Below are 22420 nucleotides of genomic sequence, written 5' to 3'. Positions count from 1 at the left end.
TTTACAGTTTACTTCTAAAGCTTTGTAGTTACCTGTAAGCAATCCCCCGCCCAGTAGTCACTTTATTTCTTGTTCTGTTTAATGACACTTTACAAATGTCAACAGGTCAGATTTCAGCATCAGGTAAAAAAGTAAATTTCTCCCATCCCACTGGGTTGGTTTGCAAAGTCAGTGTGTCCTGTCATGTAAGCTGAAGCAGTCTTTCCTCAGCCATGACAGTACTTGCAGTCTTATGGGGAATAATTCGTTTGACCTGGATTTTTAATGGAAATAGGGTCACAGGCTATTCCTGTGACATATGGAAAAAATGCACCTGCAGTAGTTGCAATGACTGCTAACTATCTCACTCTGGAGACCCAGCATGGTGTAGTGTTTAAGAGCAGAGGACTCTAATCTGGAGGACTGGGTTTGATTCCCCACTCCTCCACAAGAGCGGCAGACTCTAATCTGGTGAACTGGGTTGGTTTCCCCACTCCTTTACATGAAACCAGCTGGGTGACCTTGGGGTAGTCACAGTTCTCTCTGAACTCTCTCAGCCCCACCCGCCTCACAAGGTGCCTGTTGTGGGGAGAGGAAGGGAAAGGTGATTGTAAGCCGGTTTGATTCTCCTTAAAAGGTAGAGAAAATAGGCATATAAAAACCAACTCTTCTTCTTCTTCTTCATATCTACAGCCTGTTTCACACTAACATTCTCTCGCATGGCTGCGGACCGCTGCTTCTGTGCAAAGTAAGCCAAACCTGTGAACTGAAGCACAGTGACTTTTGTGGCTACTGAATGGTTTGCAAAGCTATGGAATTCAGCTATGGAATTAGGTTGCCTGGGGTCCAAAACAATGACCACTGTGCTTTCAGTAAACTAGATTTTTTCTTCAATGTATCAAAAATGGAATGATTACAGAGTTCATCTCCCCATTTCACCCATTGGGAAATCCAGTTGCTCTAACCAAGCAATGGCAGGAGGTATTATTGACACAATGGGAGGAAAATGGTTGTCTAAATCTTCCCAAAAGCTGTTTTTGTTCTGAAATGCATCCTGTGAAATTCATCCCAGTTCTGATTTCCAGGATTTCCATAACTTATAATTGTCCTTCTATCAGAAATGTAAGAAAGGGTCTTTGATAGTGCAGTCCACACATGAATTGTAAATATATATATATTATGTGAAACGTATGCACTTTTGATGTAAATAGTGTTCAGAATCATAGACCTAGTTCTCATGTAGGTAATAAGCTTTTTTCTGGGGACCCACGTGATTGAATACAAAAAATTTTTTTAAGTTAACACAGAACCCAAGATGTTAAGTGCCAGGGGTCTCCCTGCTGTGCCAGTTTTCCTTTGCAGAGAATGTGTGTAAAAGCATTGAATCATGCAAGCCTGCGCATGCAATCTGAAGTGGGACAGCCCAAATAGAAACGGACTACCTCAGTGACAACTAACAGTGCATTCCTAAGGAGTTACTCCAGTCTAAGCCCATTCATTTCAATGGGCTTAGACTGGACTAACTCTCTTTAGTAATGCACTGTACACCATTGTTTTCACAGTTAGGTGGTCAACACTTTACTCCTGGATTTATGAACAATATTTATATTCTTCATACATGTGCATTGTAACTGTACTTTTTGCAAAGTACACTTAACAGATAAAAATAATACCTTTAATTCTCTGTATCGGGATGAGTGTGCTTCAAAAGCCAAATAAAAGTCAATGTTCTTCTATCAGTTTTTATTGTTCTGAAGTGATTATATGCCAAGTGAAGCTGGAGTTTATTCTGGACTCAGTTTTGTAATCTTCAATACAGTGGCCTTTAAAAAAAAAAAAGCTGAATCAAGAGCCGGTGAAGAGCATGTCCCTTCTGCTTATGTGTGCGTGCACACACAGGCATGCTGCTACGCTTCGAAGTTTAAATGAAAATGGAAGAATAGTTATGACTTGGGGTAAAGCATGTGCTGGAGCAGAAAATGTCACTGTTTCAGCAACTTGTAGTTGTGTATTTTTAAAATCAAGAGAATTGCTGAGTGCTCCACAAGACAATTAAGGCCTTGCGGCAGCAGAGCAACATAGGGGTCTCCTCCTGGAGGAGGAAAGGCAAAATGCTAATCTGCAAACATGGAGCTGGTAAAGTAAATTTCCCTTGTCCCTTTAATTTGTCTATTGGCAAATGTTCTTTAAACAGAGCAAACTCAGATTGTGTTTGATGTGCTAAATATCAGCACTTGTTGCAAAATTCTTTATTCTTACGGAATAAGAGGAGCCCTTTGAACTAGAGAGTATGAGTGAAAACTTGGAGGCAGTTGTGAATGTGTCTGTGGGCTCCCTGCTGTTGTCTCCTATAAACAACCTGATGTCACGCATGCCTGGGAGGGCAAGGGGAGACACTGGCTACAGCCATCCTGGCTTCTTGCTTAAATGTGTATTCTCAATCTGAGGCTGGGATCAGTTTATTGTTTTCTTGTCTCAACTGGCAGATTACGCCCCCCCCCCCAAAAAGAATCCAGTGATTTTTCTAGCAGAGTTTATTAGCCATTCAACTTGATACATATTTGGTTGATGACATGTATGGCAAAGAACAAACAGCTGGGCCACTCTGACTGGCTCTCAAATTCCTGTTTCCCTTGGATTCCTCTGATTTTAAAGTTTTTCTGAACATCAAGGGTCAGATGAATATGCACCATTATTGGCCCCAGCATGTCCTGTTTCTAAAATGCTGATCCAATGCAAAACTGCAACCTGCCTGGATCTGAATCATACTGGTTGGTTTTGTTACCACCTGGGTGCCTTTTTTGGTTTGGCTTCAGTGTTAATCAGGATGCAAACATCAGATATGCAACTGTACAGATTAACATCTGTAAATGAACAATAGCTTCTCTATATTGTGGGTATTTTCTCTTTACAGCAATGTATTGCTTCAGTATATTACACAAACAATTGCATCGCCTCACCTGTGTTAAGGAGCCTTAGAAACTGACAAATCCTCTGCAAGGATGTTGTGACACTTTTTTATATTCTGGGATTCTATTGGTTATATTCAGTATGAGCCTTGACAACCTAACCTACTACAAAGGAAATAACCAAATCAGTGATTACTGAAGTAGTTAACTTTTCCTCCTGAATTTACATCATAAAACAGTTTGTGCAATTAAATGTGTAGTGGTGGCTTTGAATGTGGAAAGTTTAAATATATATTGGTCACGTAAAGCAGTCTTAAATCACCTGGCTTTGGCAAGCCCCTGACTCAAACAGCACCCTAGACAACTTTACAGAGAGTTAATGAATGAGTGTACACCAAGCACCTTGTACACTTATCGAATTCTACATGCATGCATGTATGTATACTATGTGGAAGCCGTAGATTTCACCTAGACAGATCACTCTACACACAATACTTACCTTACCAGATATCTATACTCAATCAGATCTTCCTTTTATGCTATGGTTTTATATTCAAAGTCTATCTGCATTACCCATAATATCAGAGACCCTGATTCACCATAATTTCTGTAAAGAAATACTTCTTTTCTTTTTCTTTTCTTTCTGCTGTGTATTTAAATACTAGAATAGAATTTATCCCAGTGCCTTCAATATACAAATAAGGTGAATCGAGCAGCTCAGTTGTCTGTGATATCATATTGCTGCTGACAAATTCTAATTTGTGTGTCAACAGAACTTTTTTAGCCCCTAAAACCTTTTTATACTCTTGAAATTTCCTTAGAGACGCACATGAAACTTCTTTTGGGGCGAGCACCTGTTGTGGCATTAGCGGTCCTCCTTGTGCATTAGAGCTGTCTGGTCATACGAAGGTCTTGCTGGGTCTAACTAAGGAGAAAGGCAAATTGTACACATGAGCTGAGAAGGGTCATTAAAGAGATAGAGCTGGAGGCTAATTTTCCATTTATCACATTGTCTATGAACTCTTCCTGCACAAAAGAGGTTGGCATAATAAGAACCAGCCCTGAGGTATCAGACAAAAGGTCCATTTACCGGTAATTCAGAATTCTTTTAATTAATTTTCTTAAGCCAGCGTGGTGTGGTGGTTAAAAGTGGTGGACTCTGATCTGGAGAACCAGGTTTGATTCACCACTTCACATGAGCGGCGGAGGCTAATCTGGTGAACTGGATTTGTTTCCCCACTCCTACACATGAAGCCACCTGGGTGACCTTGGCCTAGCCACAGCTCTGTCAGCCCCACCTGCCTCACGAGATATCTGTTGTGGGGAAGGGAAGGTGATTGTAAGCCGGTTTGAGTCTTCCTTAAGTGGTAGAGAAAGTTGGCATATAAAAAACCAACTCTTCTTCTTCTTCTTAACAGCCACCAGCCAGCCAGTGCCTCATGTATCGGGGTTTGCAGAAGCTCGTGCTCCAGGCCTCAGAGTTTATATTGTGAAACAGTGGCACTGACTTCAAAGTGGCTGGATGACGGTGACTGAATTATATCTTGAAGAATATCTATAGAGCCAGACTTCATATTGACCAAGTGGAGAAGGCAATAGAGGTCAAGGGTGTGACTGACTACAACAGACAAAAGTCTAAGCCTAGCGTCTTCAGCAGCTCTCCTGGTTATTATCCAGGTTAATTTTCAGACCCAGTGCAACTTTCCTCATGAATAATTATAAAAGAGTTGTTCAATGTTGCCTTTAGACTGAAATCAAAAGCAAACCCTCTGTTTTTAACTCAGCTGTGTGAGCAACAGAGGGTTTAGAGTATATTAAAGGTTGACAATATCAGGGGAAGTGATTCATGCATAGTTCCTGAATGAGCCATTGCGTAGGAATGTGATGTTTGTAAGAAAACATAGGACATTGCCGCCACTCTATTTGAAGTCCAGGCAGGCTGGATGTAGATTGACCAGTGTCTTTTCTCCTGTGAAGTAGAGAGAAAGTTGTAAACAACCATACTGGTTTCTGTAGAACTCAAAAGCTTGCAGAATGTTTGGGTTGTCCTCAATAAAAGGTATTATATGATTTTGGAGTTTTTTCCCCCTCCTGTGATCGAGCTGATAGTTACAAACCATCTGTTGGTCAACAGAACCACACTTTATTGCCAATCTATACTTTAATCAGGGGAACAATTTCTGTTGTCAGTTTGCAAGCATCCTGCTATATGCATTCTAGATTTACTTCTTGATGCCAATGACCCACCAGGAATAGGCTTCCTTTTTTTTTTTTACCACCCTGGAACAGGAGCAAAAGAAAGCACTTTTACACCACGCATTTCCTGCATTTCCACATGGGGTTGACAATTGTATGAAGTGAATATTATGGCTCTCAGTGCAAAGGCTCTCCATCACTCAAGCTGACAACTTGTCCCTTGAAGAACATAAGTGACCTTTTCATATGCAGCTTAACTAACCCGTCACACCACAACTAAATTAGGGGAAAGCCATGGATCACATCAGTTCCTTGAGGCCTTTGAAACAGAAGAGAGAGGCTCTTTTCAACTTGCAAAAATCTCCCTTAACATTACAAAGTTAGGGGGCCCATAACGACTAAGTTGATGGTCTCTTTTCCTCCATGTATCAAAGTTGGGTGAGCAACACAGAATGGCAGATGGGGATGGTTATCTTTGTTGCCTGGGATTCTCAAAGCAGCCAAAGGGAAATTAGGTACCCAAATCAAACTCACACTCATGGATGAGTGGTGAAAGCTAATACATTCATTTAGGTAAGCCAAGTATGGAGAAAGAAACAAGTAGTGAAACTGGTGGGGGTCAAGGAACTAGAAAGAAGAGGTGGAACCATAAACTAAAGCAAGAATAGGCCTGGACAAGGAAATGAACAGACTCAGTGAGCAATAGCAAGTTTTTCTTTGCTCAGGAAGGTAAAATTTACACAGGGACAGGAAAGAGTGGTAACCAGTCATAGTAGGGAGGGGAAGAGTAAAAATCTACTAAAAGAAGAAGAGTTGGTTTTTATATGCCAACTTTCTCTACCACTTAAGGGATACTAAAACCCGCTTACAATCACCTTCCCTTCCCCTGCCCACAACAGATACCCTGTGAGGTAGGTGGGGCTGAGAGAGCTCTAAGAGAGCTGCAACTTGCCCAAGGTCACCCAGCTGGCTTTGCGTGTAGGAGTGGGGAAACAAATCCAGTCCCCCAGATCAGCCTCCGCTGCTCATGTGGAGGAGTGGGGAATCAAACCCAGTTCTCCAGATCAGAGTCCACTGCTCCAAACCACCGCTCTTAACCACTACACCACACTGGCTCTCTACATGGGCCCATAATTTTCTACCGAAATTAGGCATGTCAAGAAGCATGTAGCTCAGCTCTCAGAAAGCTTGTGCTTTGAGTCCAAAAAGGCTGCTGATCCTGACAAATAATACAAGCTAAGTGAATGTGCCTCACTACTGAATAGTGCTAGCTTTTGGATCAAACACGCACCGACCAAGCTCTGCTTCTATTAAAAAATCTTCCCTGAAACCATTCAGGGGTATAAATATTCTGCCACTCATTCAGACTTCTTTCATGTGATACTGTATGCTTATTCTTTGTATAACACTGGAACATTTGGTGCATTTATCCTGATGGCAAATGAATAACATTAAGATTTGAATTACAATTACTACAAACCAGTAATAACTTGTGTTTGAATTTAGAACATGACCACCTTTGAAACCACTCAGATTCAGAATAAATCTGTATTGCTCTTTTAAGATTTTCAGCTATCAGCCTGATAGGATGTGGGCCAATTGTCACTGTCATCTCAATCCTAAGAATACTTTCCTGGGAGTAAGCCCTATTGAATAGACCCGGGTAGAATTCTGAGTAGACCTATTTAGAATTGTGTTCTGCATGTAATCAGGAGCTAGGAATGACAAGATATACCAAAGCTTTATCTTATTAATCACCAGAGCACCACCACAAATCATGGTATAATTCCTTCTCTGGCAGTTTAAAGCGCTACACTGTACCCATTATCCTATATTTATAAATACAGGACACACGCTTAAAGAGAAAGATAGTTTAAACAAGTCTGTAGGATAACCATCACAAAGTTTAACACTTCCTGGCCTTTAATAATAATTACAGCAAAGGGCAACTTAACAATGAGGGATCTGGTTGAGATTTAGGTTTTGGTTTATATAATTCTAGTTTCCTCAAATTGTCTTCACCATTGGCAGCACTAAGGCAATTTATCTAGATCGGGTGTCGAACTAAATTGTTACGAGGACCAGATATGACATAAATGCCACTTGGTCGGTCCGGGCCATGACTCACCAGCCCAGATCGAGAGTGTGTTTGTGTGTGTCTGCCTTGGCCGGCTCGCGGGCTGGATTAGAGCTCTCAAGGGGCCAGATCCGGCCCACAAGCCTTATGTTTGACACCCCCGATTTAGATGTTCCACGTTTTATGATTTTAAAATGCTATAATGACCCAGAGAAAAACCATAGTTATTTGAAAATAGAGAGTATTTCACTTATGACTGTCAGTGCTGTGGACCAGTACATAAGGTTGCCAGCAGGCCTGGAGAAAATGTCCTGTGCCTTTACCAGAGATAGATATATATATATATAGAAATGGGCAACTGAAGATTTTCATAATGTTGAGGTAAATAAATAAATAGAATCTCTCTGCATTGGAACCGGTCACCCAATTCATATGTCCAAATTTATAGTATCCAGATCTTGCCCCTACACACACACACAGCCATCATGAGAAATTATCAATACATGGAGAAAATGGGGCCTGTCACCACAAAGGCAGTCCCATGTCACAAAATGAATATTATGGATATTGTGATTAATCCACTTTCCCTGTTGAAGTTCCAAGCAATAGCTTTACCTATGGACCAGTTTGCATATACATGTCCATCCTTTAATTACTCGCAGTTGAATGTATACAATGACACTATTGAAAAGCTGTGTGCTTCAGTGATACATGGGGATGGTTTATTAATTATATTTTTATCCCACCCTTTCCTCCATGGCAATTAGGGCAGCATACATGGTCTCCCACCGCTCTCGCAATATTCTGAGGTGGGTTAGGTACATTTATTTCCTCTCATCAGGCATCAAGAAGATCAGGCATGGATATGAAAGAAACAAATGAATTTAGAAGAGGAGGATGAACAGTGCATTTATGCTCCTGCAGTGCTTTATCCTGCCTTTAAGTGTTTCGACCTGAAAAAGGAAGAGTCTAGATTTCAGCTCCCAACCAAGACCAGTAGAAATAATGGGCCTGAGACAGGAACAGGGTGTATGGATGATTGATGGCTCCATTTAACTTGCAAACCAAAAGCCATTCATTTAAATCAGAACCTCAACAAAAAACAAAATGAAAAGGCCATCTTGTAAACTGGAAGCAGGAGACTTCATGTTAATGGTGAATTAATTTGTCTGTCGATTATTACTTTCTTTCTAATAAGCTCCAAGTTTTTTTCTAAGTATGAGAAAAATGTGTATAATTGTACCACACTGATGTGCTGGAAGTCTGGAAGAACAGAAAGATTCAACCCTACTTGAGACACTGAACAGTTTGAATACTTAAAATGTACAAGTTCTATTGACTGTAAAGAGGGGGCGGGGAGAAGTAGGGAGAACTGAATATAGGGCTTTTATTTTAGGCTGAAGTCTGGTAATATGGATGGAATGTTGTCCCACCTGAGTCAATTGTGAACATCTAGCATTTAAAATTTTTAGTGAAAATGTTTACTTTATAGTCCACCTTTCTCATTTGGACCCAAGGTGGATTACACAAAAAGAGTCAATACAGTCAACAGGATGGGGCATTCAATAAACAATAGAATTAGGATAGCAGTGCAAAACAACAATTTTAGCTATAGGGCACAGGCTGTATGCAGGCTTTATCTTTAAACATGGTCTGGTTTTTTAATCATGATTGTTCATCAGAATACATAAACAATGGTTAACAACTGACTACCAATGTAGACAGTGAATCATGGTTTGTTGTGAGTTTAAGTCTAGTTTCTACCAACCAAGTATCTGTATCTGACTGTGAATGATATTTCCAAATTTTCTTAGCAGTTCCACTGTATTCTTTGCAGTGCATTATACCAAGTTATTGATTGTGCTGACCTGACATTCAAAGTGCTGAAACAGGCTGGTCTGATAGGGAAAAGTGTTCAAATTAATTTAAAAGTATCATGTTCATTCTAAATGCATGACCCTAGATAGCAACAGGATATGCCATCATATAAGGGTATAGGAAACTCAACAAGATTTCCTTTCTTTGATGTATCTTCTGGAGTGAGGATGATACTATTCCAGCTAGCATGATAGGTGCCTGTTCACTTATTGCAACACAAAGCCATGAATGATTGAAACTCAGTCAATCAATTTCCCAGATTTACATGGATACCCCTCTGGAAACGCATACTGAGTAACTCTAATAAGACATTGTTGAGTAGGAAACAGAGGCAGCGATAACCTAGTCCATACGCAGAGTTGTCAGGGAAAAGAATTCAAAAACAAGGATCCACCAGGGGGCTCTTGTGCCTGTGCCTTTGAAAGGAGATTTAAAGAAGAATGTTTACAAAGATCAATTTCAATCGTATTTGATGCCTTGTAACTTATTATTTGTTTTTTTTATAGTCTGCCTTTCTCACTGAAACTCAAGGCGGATCACAGAGTGTAAATCAAGTACAATCAACATGATGGACATCTAACGAACAATACAATAGGGCTTGAACTACCGAAATCTGAAAACAAGCAGAAATCTCAAACAGAGGAGAAACAAAGCATGAGCTTTTAAACACAAGACATTAGAAACTGCCTAGTCTGGAGAACACCTAGTGTTCGGTAGCAATACAGTCACCTGCTGTAGGTCCTTATCCCTTTACCAATACAACTTTCAGACCATTACATTACAGCATAGTTCTACAATCTAAAGCTGGATTAGTGGATATTCTCAGGGTTGTGGAAAATACTTTCTGCAAATGTTCTGGCGGAATCCAAAAACTGATTTTTTTTGGAAGGCAATCCAATAATTAATTACAGACAAAACAGTGTAAATCCTTCCACAGAAGTTCCTAAGAGTAACCAATCCCAATCTTTAAATGGACTGGTGTTTCTCAAAAATATAGACTACATTAGAAATTAAATTAAAAACGATCCCGAGTCTTATCACTGATTTTCTGAAGGTAAGAGGATGAAGAAGATAATGAAGTGCAGCAGTACAACCCATGCACGTTTAGATGGGAGTAAATTACACAGAAAGTAAGCATGGCTATGATTGGGCTGAATGAAGCCACAAGCTCTGGGCGCTTTACCTAGTTATGCAGTACAGGTTGAATGGTCAGTCATATTAAGGACTGCTATGTAAACATTAGCATCCCTACAAATAGCACAATATTGATTATGGTTTCTTGCGAAGCACAGCACGTACATTACAGATATAGATCAAGTCATAGCAGAGCACCCAAGAGAGTATGGGAAATTGGTTGGGAAGGAAAGTAGTAAGATTTTCTTCTCTGTTACCACCATTGAAAGGGAGTAGAGAAATAAGAGTCAGGATTGACAGTTTGTCAAGCTTGGACATTGTCCAAAATTTTATTTCTAATTAAATCCAATCTGATCATATCTGGATGTGGCACAATCATAGTTTATTCTGATCCAGAATAAAGAACACTGATTTATACCTGGGTCTGTTAGCTACACCTGACTTAAGTAAATTTCAGTGGAAACTGAAGACATGTTAGGTAATCCTGAGACATTCTGGCACTGAAGTAGACTTTAAAGCAAATAGGTAGTGCAGTCTAATAAAACAAATGTCAGGTGACTAGTTTTCCATAATTGCTCAATTATTTTCTTAGCAACTTTATGGAAGATATCATAGCAAAATAAATTACAGACAAGTACTACTAAGAGCCAAAAGATGCCCTGTTCACTTAAGCAGCCTTTTCCAGGGCTATGCCCCTTTCACAGTTCATTTGCTAAGTGAGGCATTATAAAAATAGTTGGTGTGATTGTGAGGATGTGTTAATCCTGGTGGCTTTCCTGCAATGACTGCTTTATGTTGGCTCCATGGTAGAATGTTTTATGGTGCAGGCAGGAGATTTATCCACATGCATATGCTAAAGACTCTTTGGAATTTTCCCACATAACAGAGCAAAGAGGTCCTAACTGAGAAACGATATACATTCAAATGTTGCTGTAATTTGTTCTCCCCAAACAAATGCCACCCAGCAAGGAGAGGTTTTTACAACACCTAAGGAAGGAAAGAAATATCAGGGGGGCCAAATAAAGACAGCCTTACATTTATTTATGTATTTATTTTTACAACATATACCCCCATGTTTATAATAGAAGAAATAATCACAAAGGTAACTTTCTTCCCACAAAAAAAAAAGTGATCCTAAATATCACAATTCAAACAAGAGGACACCAATATTTTTCTATATTTTTCTTAAAGGTGAGGATCGAATCCCCTCTATGCTGGTTGCATTCCAATGTTCAGACAACTGGGAGTTTTTATTCAAACATTGGTGGAATGTGGATTGCACCCTTAATCTGGACATTTTCAGGAAGATTATTTTTCTCTTGTTGCTTTGGTATTTTCCCCACTCATCCCCTCCTTTATTCAGGCACTCTCACCTTAAATGTTCAGCCTAGGATTGTCAACTGTTTTTCTGGCAGGGCTCTTTAGCCTTTCATAGCTTAACAGTAGAAATAATTTCAGAAGCAGCAGCTTTCCCGCATCATTCTGTGTGCATGCCAGGAAAAGCCTCCCCTGCTAAATTTATACTTGTCAAAAAGGCTCAAAAGTTATCCAAGGGTGTGTGTGTGTTGACAACCTTATTTCAGCCGCATATGTTTGTTTGAACTACTAATTTTAAAAATTATTTTTATATTGATTATTGAAACAAACTTTACCGATAGCCAAAGCAAAGTCAAAGAAAATCTTCATTAATGTATACACCTTTTTAACGACTTTTCAAAGAATTGTCATATACCTACACACTGTTCAGCAGCACTGTCATATACCAGGTTGTTTTGTTCCTCTTTAGCTTATCACTGACTAATGCTCAGAAAGGGAATATGGCAATCTGAAAAGAGGAGATAAACGTAGGGGAAAAACCAATATGTGCTTGTACCCGTTCAATGAGAGATAGGACCCAAATGGTTCAGGCCTTTGATTTGACCAATTTATAACTGAAGGTAGCAAGGCAAACACTTCTTAACTGATAAAAGGTATAATATGAACCACTTAGGGCTGATTTAACTGTGGTGCTTGCAGGCAAAAACACCCTTTCCTGTGTGATCTTGCACGTTCCCAACATGTTGTTTATGCTGCTATGCCTCTCATGTTCTTACACATAAAATGTTAGCATGTCACTGCAATACCTGGATTTCTGGCATGACACATCTGCATGCAAAGCAGATGAGAGCTTGGTTTAAATGAGATGGTGTGTGTGAGAGAGAGATCACACAGGTAAGTTCTTTTTGCCCATCATGTCTAGATTACATCTTAACCTCCTGTTTTGTTTTGGGCTCAACACCACCACCAATGAAACTACACTTCCACTTAGATCTTTTAAACAATTTTATACATCTCCATTCTGTACAAAGGAAACCCAAGCAGTCAAACAGAATAAATTATCAATCCTTTAATGTTATCATTATAAGCAGCAGCATTCTCCCATTTGTCTACAAGTTGCTTCTCCCCGCCCCCCACTTGCCATTAACTGCGACCACAATGGTGGGAAGAGCAACAAGTGACCCCCCTCTGAGTTGATGATAGTGTCACTCCATCTTCAACTAGCAGGGGGTGGTAGCACTGCAATTTGGTCAACATCCATTCACTTGGACACAATACTTATCAATCATGTCTCTTGACATATTTGGGTCTCCAGGGGGCTGGATTTCTGATGGAATTTCTGGGCTAAAGGCAGTAACCCGGACCTTGGTTTGCATGAAACTGAGAAACCACTCTACATAACCACATTATGGGCTTTCTATGTAGCATCCTGACCTTGTTTCAAGAGGATAAGTAAGAAATCGTTTTCTTGACCATGTTCTTCTTTCTTATCCTTTTACTATTCCTCTGTGAATTGCAAAAGGACCATTACTGCTCTGGAACAGCAAGTTCAATAAAACTCACTTCTGCGTCTGTGGGTAGACAGGATCAGCTGTTCAAATGTTGGCTTGAAAAGCAAGTAAGTTCATGTTCTTACTCCAGTCCTTCATATCAGCTACTTCAGATCCTAATCTCTAAAGGATAGTCAAGATTATTGACCATGTTACTGGGAGTGAAGGAATGGGTGCTGCTAAATAAGTCAAGAGACTAAACCTTTCTCCAGGGATTTCACTGACAACTATAAGCTAGAATTGAAATTTTCTGACCTGGCTTGTTCATACGGTACTGTATACTGAGAACCATGCATACTATGGGATGATCCTTGGTGGATACAGAACACATAAAACAGTCTAACAGATACAGTAACTAGATCAATGCCCTGAGAAAATGTCTGAGCCTTAAAGAAAGGATTTTATCAAATATGGTTTTCCCTTCATTATGGCGGCCATACTCCTTTTACGACTACAGAGGATCTTGGGAAAGAGTGCCACAAAATGCAGTATGGGAACAGAATTTGAGCAAAGGCCTAATAGATGATGAGGCTCTGTCATTATTTATTTAAATATAGCCTGCACATTTCAGCTGAATATTTTCTGGTTCCAGTTCTTACCAGAACTCAGTTTTGGGTAACTTTATTCAGAAAAAGTATTTTCTGATAGACATATCAATAACAATACTACTAAGAAACTGGCAGGTTTGCAATGGCAACTACTAAGCTTTGCAAAAAAAAAAACGTTAGAAAGTAATACATTAATGAGGAAGTAAAGAGAGCAGACCTAATCACAAGTAAGTCCCGTGTTATTTAATGGGGGTTACTCCCAAGACAGTGTCCTTAAAATTGCAGCCATAGTTTAGCACATAATTGTAAAAAGTGCCTGATGCTATACAAACTTTTGCTGAATTGTTTTGTTTGTAAAGTTTATACTTTCCCTTTTGTTTTTCTTTTGCACTGTCGAATGCTAAAACCTTACATTTTAAAATCTTAAAACATTATATTGAGCATAGACATGAGACAGAATATTTTGTTTTGATAAAATATGCTGTTCCAAAACTGTATTGCACAAATAAATTATTATAAGTTTGTCATTAATTGTAAGTGTGCTATATGAAAAGAACTGGGTTAATACCAAATTTGGGTATGTGGATCCAAAACCTCTGGAACTCTCTCCCCAGAGAGATTTACCTGTCCCCTTCTGTTGCTGTCTTGAGCCATTGGGTGAAGACTTTATTTTGTTTCGTCCAGCATTTCCTCAGTGATCTCTCCTTCCTGCCCTATGTTTTAATTGCTGTTTTTGTGTATGTGCATTTTTGCTTTTTAAAAAGTGTTTTAGGGATGTGTTTTTGTTTGCTTTTAATGTTTTTTAAAAATGTGTTTTTATTATGTATATTTTTAATCTGTTAGCCACCTTGGTGGCTTTGACCAGGGCAGAAAGGCAGGGTATAAATCTTGGAAATAAAACAAATAAATTGTATTCACAGAAGTATAAATGAAGACACGTCACCTGTCAACTGACAGCAAACCTAAAACAGCTTAGGATAATGTTGTTCTTATTTCTGATGCTATTTATCATACCTTACTTGTAACAAGTGACTCTTCATTAATTCAAGCTTCAAGACCAATTATTGCTATTTTAGCCTGTGCTACTCCACAGAGAATTATTCTTCAGCATACTAATGATTTTAATGTTAATATTAGTACGGAATGCAAGAGACAGTATGTAATAAAATATCTTTAACTGACAGGTTCTTTTTACAGGTTTACCATTTTCTAATAAGGCTTTAAGGCTGCTCCACAATAACATAATGTCGCAGCCGGGGTGTGTTGGGATTATGTTCAATTAGCCAATCAGCCAGCCAAGTCTAAAGAACAAAAATAAAAACATAAACAAGTTACATCTAATTTCATTTACACACGAGCATAACTTTTGACTAGCATACAGCATTCAAAGACTTCATCCCTACATATGAAAAACACTGAGGAAGTACCTATTTATCAACTTCTCTTTAATAATTTCAGTGTCCTCAACTGGTCTCAATGGGAACCTGTTCCTAAAACACCCAACAGTGCAATCCTTCTAAACCCACTGATTCAAATGAACTTAGAAGGGTAAAATGCTGTTCAGGATTGCACCGTAAGTATACTTTGAGTCACACCTTTGATTTTCAAAATATGTCTGAGAAGGTGATAGGAAAGGAGGCAATCAGTCTAGACTGCTACTGATACACAAAGGTTAATTGATTATGGGTATTTTGTCTTGGCGGAGCTAAACTTAATATGCAAATGCAGGAGTATTGCTCTTATCTGTCAATTTTCTTCAAATTTCTATCCTTTATACAGTAACAGCTATTCTTCACAGGCAACCAGACTAGACTCACATCCAAGAACCAGCCCAGTGTTATCAGGTGTGCCCTCACATTAACACTAGGACCCAACTCCTGAATACTATCAGTCATTGTAATACATACAAAAGGGTCTGCTGGTTTCTTCTTACACAGTGCGGTAAGTCCTTTTAGCAGTGTAGGAGTGACATAGCGGGCCAGGTAATCCCTTGCAGCTTGTCCAACTGGGATTGGTTCAATCACCACTGGAAAAGAATTAAACATATCTTTAATGTCAAAGTATTCATCCAAATAAATTGCATTCGAATGCTTTATTCTGTCTTTGTTTCCACATATTTAAGGGTAGTTCATTTAGATCTTTCTTTGTTTTGGAGATACAGAAGACTGTACAGAAATATGCTGAGTTGCTCCTAATTTCACTGAGGTGAGTTAATCTATGTGGAACTCAGTAGGCTAACGAGCAGCTAAGGGCTTGACCTTTTCAGAGGATTGGTTTATAGTAGGGTTTGTCATCTGAATAAAGAAATCTTAATTTATCATAAGGCCTGTAGTTAAATATTTAAAGATTTGAATATGACAAAAACAACTGTTTTAAACAACAAAGTGTACTTCCTGTGTTTTTATATGAAGCACCAGATACTACAGCAGACATCCTTACAAGAGAAACATTCTCCCTTCTCTCTACCACAACAGGCAAGGAATGCTTCTTTCTAGATACCACTTGCCATACACTATGTTGTAAGTACTTATACTGAAAATACTACATTAAAAATGCTGCCTGGTTAACTGGGGCCCATTTTTAGTCCATGAAAATGTTTTCATCATTCCGATTACTGCAGCCCTAGTCAGTGATAAATGGGCAGTTGCTATTCTTTTTTTGTGAAAAATCCAGGTATCTTTCCTCAGAAATATCCCTTTCTTCATGGAGTAGGACTAAGAGTAGGTCTCAGGTCTACCACTATCCCTTGCCATACATAGTTATGCCTAAATCTGAAGAAAAATATGTTATTTGAATATTTCCTTCATTTTAGAATTCAAATCCTGCTTTCAAGACATCCACATTAATAAATGCATTATTTTCTGGTTCAGACATTATGTTCTGGACATGGCAGGAAGCAGGGTAGGTATGCACATGCTTAAACCCAGGACTCAGTCCTAATCTGGTAGAATTTGGGATAGAAACTTTAATTCGAACAAGGGTGCATGCTTCTATGTTGGTATTTTCCTTTGAATATAAAAAGCAGTGTTTTGGAGAAAATGTAATTCTTTCCCCAGATTCACTGCTGACTGCACTAGTTATCATGGGCATCTACTGAATGGTGTTCATCACTAGTGATAAGGTACACAACTGCCTTCGCAACCAATCAAATAAATTTTGTGTAAGTAAAAAAATCCCTGACTACTCAAAAATTATGCCATCGGTGGTTATCTGATCCCACACTGTGCCGCTAGAAAACTAATTAGTTTGTTTGTTAAAAAATATTTATTTTATTTATAGTCAGTCGTTCTCACTGAGATTCAAGGCAGATTATACAATGTAAGTCTATGCAACCAATAGGATGTGACATCTGATAAGCAATGTAATTGGACTAGGATTACAGAAATTTGAAGTCAAGGTTACCTTTTTTACATACTTTATTGCCTTTATGTGGACTTGCTGATTATCCTTCTTTTGTTCAAACCAGTGCTGGACATTCATCTAGCACTGCTGCCAGACAAACAAACAAAATCTGCAGATAATAGCATAGCTAGCACTGATGCAGCTAGGCTTCCTCCTATCCCATGCGGGAATAAGACATCACTCTGTTGGCACTAGGTCCTAGGTATCGTGAATCACATGGATAAAATCTGGGTATTTTATCATCTGCAAAGTTTAACAGAAACTACAGGGGCAGTTTTTGTAGCATACCGTTGATACAGAGCAAAACTGATTTGGTGTGATCTCATGAGGACTTGTATCAAAGGGAAAGCTTAACAAATATATATATTATACAAATAGAAAACATTATCTCTAGGGCACTGGCTAGTTTCAGCTACATCAAATGTTTTGTGCTATCATTTGAGGCAAGTTTGAACATAGCCTGAATTATAAATATGTCAAACACACAAACTCTATGCTTATGGAAGCTAGGAAGGAAAGATATTCTTAACCAAAAGGACTCATTCAAATGAAATTGTAAGGAAAGGTACATAACGCTTAAAGTCACCTACAGAAGATAGACACTGCTTCATACATAACATTTTGCACTTTGATAGTCTATTATGCTTCCAAGTGATCCTCCATCTACAAGTGAATGTGACTACCCTTTGATCTTCACAATCTAGGGCACAAAAAATTTGCGCACAATGACACACAAATGGTTTTCTTCGTGTTGTAAACCATTTCATGAGCCCAACTGGCAAGCTTAAGCAGCACATATACCTAAAGATAATAAATAGTGTATTTCATTCATCTATGAAAGCTCATGCCACAATAAACCTGCTAGAGACTAATGTACCAGCAATCCTTGAATTAATTACACCAGCCTGTGTTTGCCCCACTTCTTGAGGTTCTGAGTCAGAATCTCTAGGTATCAACTAGAATTGTAAATAGTGAGAATTGCTGGCATAGAAAAGGGGGAAATATCCTAGTTAAAATCCATTTGGTTCTTTAAGTAGATTTTGATCCACAATGCTTCAGGCAGTGTGTTGTAAAAAAGCCTAGATGTAAAATTGACTACATCTGAAAGGAGAAGGAAACAGTGTATCTCAGTGTAGTGCAAATTCTAGACAGAAATTTCATACCTTCAGGAAACATGAACCGGATTTCCCTTTCAGCTGAGGCAAAACTACTACTGCCATGAAGCGCATTCCTCAGGTCATCTGTCCCATAGATTGCTCTTAAACTAATGTGATAGAGATACGTGTTATTATTATACTTAGTCACAGATGCAGCAATTAATCCAGCAATTAATAGTATATCGAATGGACAGGCAACATAAGGCCACACTGCCCTGTCCCAAGCCTTTCTAAAAGAAAAATCATTTCCTTTCTCCATGAACAACCAGCCTATAAGCGAGTCCTATATGATACAAACAGCACAGGCAGTGGGAAACAGCTTTATAAGCCCGATGGAGCACATTGCTAAGCCCTTAAGTTGCTAATGAATTTAAATCCTATTAGCTGAAAATGAGAAAAAAGTAACTTTGTACATTATTTCTAACTGCACTGTCTCAGCCTTATCCCGAAATTGCAATATGGTATGAAGAAGGCTATAGAAACCAGGAAGCTGTTCTTGCCTTAGAGGGAGTTGACTGACAGCTAAAAGGAGTCCTGGGAGTGGCTAGTGAAAGTGTTACATTCATCTCTCAGTCAGTGAGAGGTTCAGTTCCAGAGTTCAGCACGTGGCAGTTGTTGTGAGGATTAGTCCTCAGAAGTGAAACATAAAGGAATATGATTTTAAGTTGTTTGATTAATACAGAACCAGCAACTAGGTCATAAGGACGTTAACTCGGAGTGAATAGAGTGCGTCTGGCTTTTGACACTGGGAGTTAGCTTTGAGGAAAAAGAGAATTCTCAAAAACCAGGAAGTCATCCCAGGTGTACTGAGTGATCCCTAAGGTTGAGGAGAATTAGTTTCTAGAGTCCCAAGTAATCCTATTCCAGTTTAGGTGTTAAACTGGTTAGAGTGTTGTGTAGTTCCTTACTCCAGAAACTGAGACTGGAGTGTGTTTTAAAGTCAACTCAAGTGAAATCTAAACAAGAAACTAACAAACAAAAACAAGCCTCTCAGTGAAAACAAAGATCTGGCATCCTGATGTGAATTTAGTCATACCATCTAGAGCAGTGGTTCCCAAACTTTTCAGGCCACTGCCCCCTTGGTTCCACAAACTCAACCCCAGCCCCCCCTACCCTAGCCAACAACACAGTTAAATGGGCCCACCTCTAGCACACACCCCGCTGCCTCCTTGCCTCCTAGTGCCCCCCTAGGTAATCCCACCGCCCACTTTGGGAACCACTGATCTAGAAGAAGCAAACCTCTCTTGTGTAAATATATATTATTGTGAAGTGCCTACTCTCTGTTTTTGGAATTTCCTAATACCTTTCTGAAATTCAAGTTTACCTGCCTAAATCCTCATCCTGCCTTTCTGTTATAAATAAATTCCTGTCATTTTGAACTTTTACCACTAGCCTCTGTGTGCCATCAAATTTCTGACAGACCTAACTTTCTTGAAAAATCTCCCTTCCATCTGTCACAGAAGGTTGCAACATTGAACTCATTACTGCCATTAACTTCAGTTATACTGTTTTATAAGAGGTTGTTGGGGTTTTTTACATATTGCGAATGTACTACGTTACCTGTCGGGATAATTTTCCTTCGCCACCATGGTATTTGCTGGTCCAAGCAGCTCCTTCCAGTATGAAATAGCACGATGACGAGCAAGAACCATCGCAATTAAAGGCCCAGAACTCATATATGCTGTTAAGTTAGGAAAAAACATTTTCCCATACTGTTCTACATAGAAATTGCTACATTGCTCTGGACTAAATTGGAGCTTTCGTTTCTACAAAAAAACAAGACAGGGAAAAAATCCTCTTCAGTCCATTTTTCTAAGGTTAACAAATACTAAAATTTGCAAAGACATGGCATTACAGAACCAGTGTCGCTTATTTGCAGCAATAACAAAACAACAACAACAAAAACACTGCTTTCGCAGGGGGAGGGCGAGATATATATACACAAGGCACTAATTGCACAGAGTTCTTGATCAATGATCTCCACCTACAGTTTAGTAGGGGAAATTACAGTTGATACAGTTAGGCCATTTTTGCTCGGTAATGGCTGAATTCCAGGCTGAATTGCCCCGCATATTTTTTTGAATTTTTCACGCTGAACCACCATTCCTGAAGTGACTGCGAAGCCGGCGCATACCTGCTTCGCATTACTAAAGAGCCCATTTAAAGCGACCTTTGGTGTTAGCCACGAAGAATGCCCCTCAAGGAACCATGCAAAATAACAGCAGCGAGTTAGCTATGCACATGCTAATGGCTATGCAAACAGGAACAAAGGAGCAGGTGAGTGGTGTGTGTGTGGAATTTCTCCTTTTGCGTCGGGACCGTGAATAGGCATTTTTAAAGTCGTGTTTTTAAAAAGAGCTTTGAGCGAGCATCAAAATTGACCATGCATGATCATGCCTATGACATCTCTATGTCTTTGATAGTGTCGATAAAGGAGTGCTGTTAACATCAATGTAAGACAAAAATCTATTGCTCTATGTTCCCGATCATTCTTCTTAGGAAGTTCCCAAAGAGTAATGATGGGCAACTGATTCTCCCACCACATACACCCCTGTATGGTTAATCCTCATCTTGTTGAAACACATACAGCCTAATCCACACATAGTGGTCCGTACAGAAAGCTGTTTGTATGAAGTGGCTTCCTATACAGGTGTGACAATACTCACTGCATTGTTGCCAATTCCTATTTGCAAGGATTTGTCAGAACTTGGAGACCACTGCTGCAACTGTCTCAGGGGTTACTTCATGCAGCCTCAGCATGTATGCATTTTTAAGGCGATGCCACACCACATGGCTGCATGTGTGAATCAGACCTACATGAGGGTAAACTTGTCTGGAGATATGGAGTTTAATGCCATCAATAAACAAATGACATCCAACTCTATCCTTTGTCTTTGTCTCACATCACAGGGAGGGCTGGAACTGAAAGAAATTCCAGTTCTTCCAAAAGTTTTCTTGACCACCATCTTTGGTGTTTACTTCCTTACAAAGTAGGCATCTATACTGCCATTTGAGTCCAGTGCTAATACTTTAACAATTGGAATACATTTGCTGAAAGGGGTAATTTCTGAGAACAAAAGAATACACTTGCTTACACTGAGCCATATTTTTAAAAGAGGCCACAGCTATACAATAGTGGCATCTAGTGGTCAGCTACAACAGTTTGTTCATTGCTGATGCAGTGGGTTTAGTTTTCCAGAAATGAATTGGCACATTTATGGAAGAAGATCTCTGTTCTAGCAACAACATCAAACAACAGTTTTTTATGATGGCATACAGCTGATGCTATATAATGAGTCCTAACTGATGTACACATTAAGTTTTTATTTTTAGCACTGCTCAGAAAAAAATATTATTTTTACTCAATCAAAAATGTTGTATAAGTACTCTTTGGGAAGGTTTTTTTTTTAAATAACTGGAAGCATATTAACAAATTTAGCATTCACCGTTTGTTTCCAATCCAATGCCTTGAGCATTAAAACAGATCAATAAAAGAGTGTGCCCATTCAGGTTGTAAAGGTGCATTAGAGGTTCGAAAACTATGCTACTCCATGGACCTGTATTTGAGTGGGCAAGAAACATAAAACATTCTAGAACTATTCTACTTGCAAAAACAGATTGAAAGATAGTGGTTATAAAAACTGTTTAGACAGGAAAGCAAGTTGAAATGACACCATTATTATTCTGAGGCAAAGCCTCTTGAATAATAGGATTCATTAGCTGCAAATATACTTCACATTGCAGCTGAGTATGCAAGACTTTATTGTCATATTACCTGTACAATAGTGAATCCTGATCTGAGAATGATATCTTCTATTTCATCTTCTTTGTGGATGATATCTGGCTTAATAATTGCCAGGGTTCTTTCAACATAAATCTGAGGAGGGGGCATTAACGTCTGCATTTTTCCTTAAAAGATTCCAATCCAAGTCCTCTTCTTTTCCTGAAATAAGTTTTTATGCCCATTATGATTACATAGTAATTAGAAGGATACAGATTTGCTTAATTATTCTAAGATTACAACAAGTTGGTGAATCTGTATGAACACATAACCCAAAGCCATGAGCTTTTACTCAGAAATAAATTCCACTTAATTGAATGACACAGTGCAATACTATGCAGAGGTACTCCAGTCTAACTTAATTTGTTTATTATTGTATTTATTTAGATATTTAAACTCCATTTTCCTGCACAATATGGAAAGCGGTTTACAATATCATTCTCCCCTCTTTACCTCTGTAACAACAATCTTGTGATGCAAGTTAGGCAGAGA

The 22420-nt window shown here is 39.0% G+C and overlaps 1 protein-coding gene across 1 annotated transcript; it reads right to left on the bottom strand.

The window, feature by feature from the left end:
- Positions 1 to 14808: 14808 nt before the first annotated feature.
- NME5 (NME/NM23 family member 5) lies at positions 14809 to 22087 on the bottom strand. Its single transcript, XM_056866491.1, has 5 exons — positions 21923 to 22087; positions 19708 to 19913; positions 18154 to 18254; positions 15496 to 15614; positions 14809 to 14889 (listed from the first exon to the last, which is right to left on the bottom strand). Exons 1-5 carry the CDS (start codon positions 22049 to 22051, stop codon positions 14809 to 14811), a joined length of 636 nt encoding a protein of 211 aa, XP_056722469.1. The 5' UTR covers positions 22052 to 22087.
- Between the last annotated feature and the right edge of the window lie 333 nt (positions 22088 to 22420).

Source organism: Euleptes europaea, chromosome 1 (assembly GCF_029931775.1).
Source record: "Euleptes europaea isolate rEulEur1 chromosome 1, rEulEur1.hap1, whole genome shotgun sequence".
In the NCBI taxonomy this organism is placed as follows: Eukaryota; Metazoa; Chordata; class Lepidosauria; order Squamata; family Sphaerodactylidae; genus Euleptes; species Euleptes europaea.
This window is presented reverse-complemented; position numbering and strand designations above follow the sequence as displayed.

Bases quoted from the DNA above. Each gene is read 5' to 3' on its own strand.
- NME5 (XM_056866491.1), bottom strand. From the start codon at position 22,051: ATGCAGACGTTAATGCCCCCTCCTCAGATTTATGTTGAAAGAACCCTG. The intron at 19,914-21,922 runs GTAATATGACAA...GTTTTTTTGTAG, and splicing joins CAGGATTCACTATTGTACAG to AAACGAAAGCTCCAATTTAG. The intron at 18,255-19,707 runs GTAACGTAGTAC...CTATCACATTAG, and splicing joins AAGGAAAATTATCCCGACAG to TTTAAGAGCAATCTATGGGA.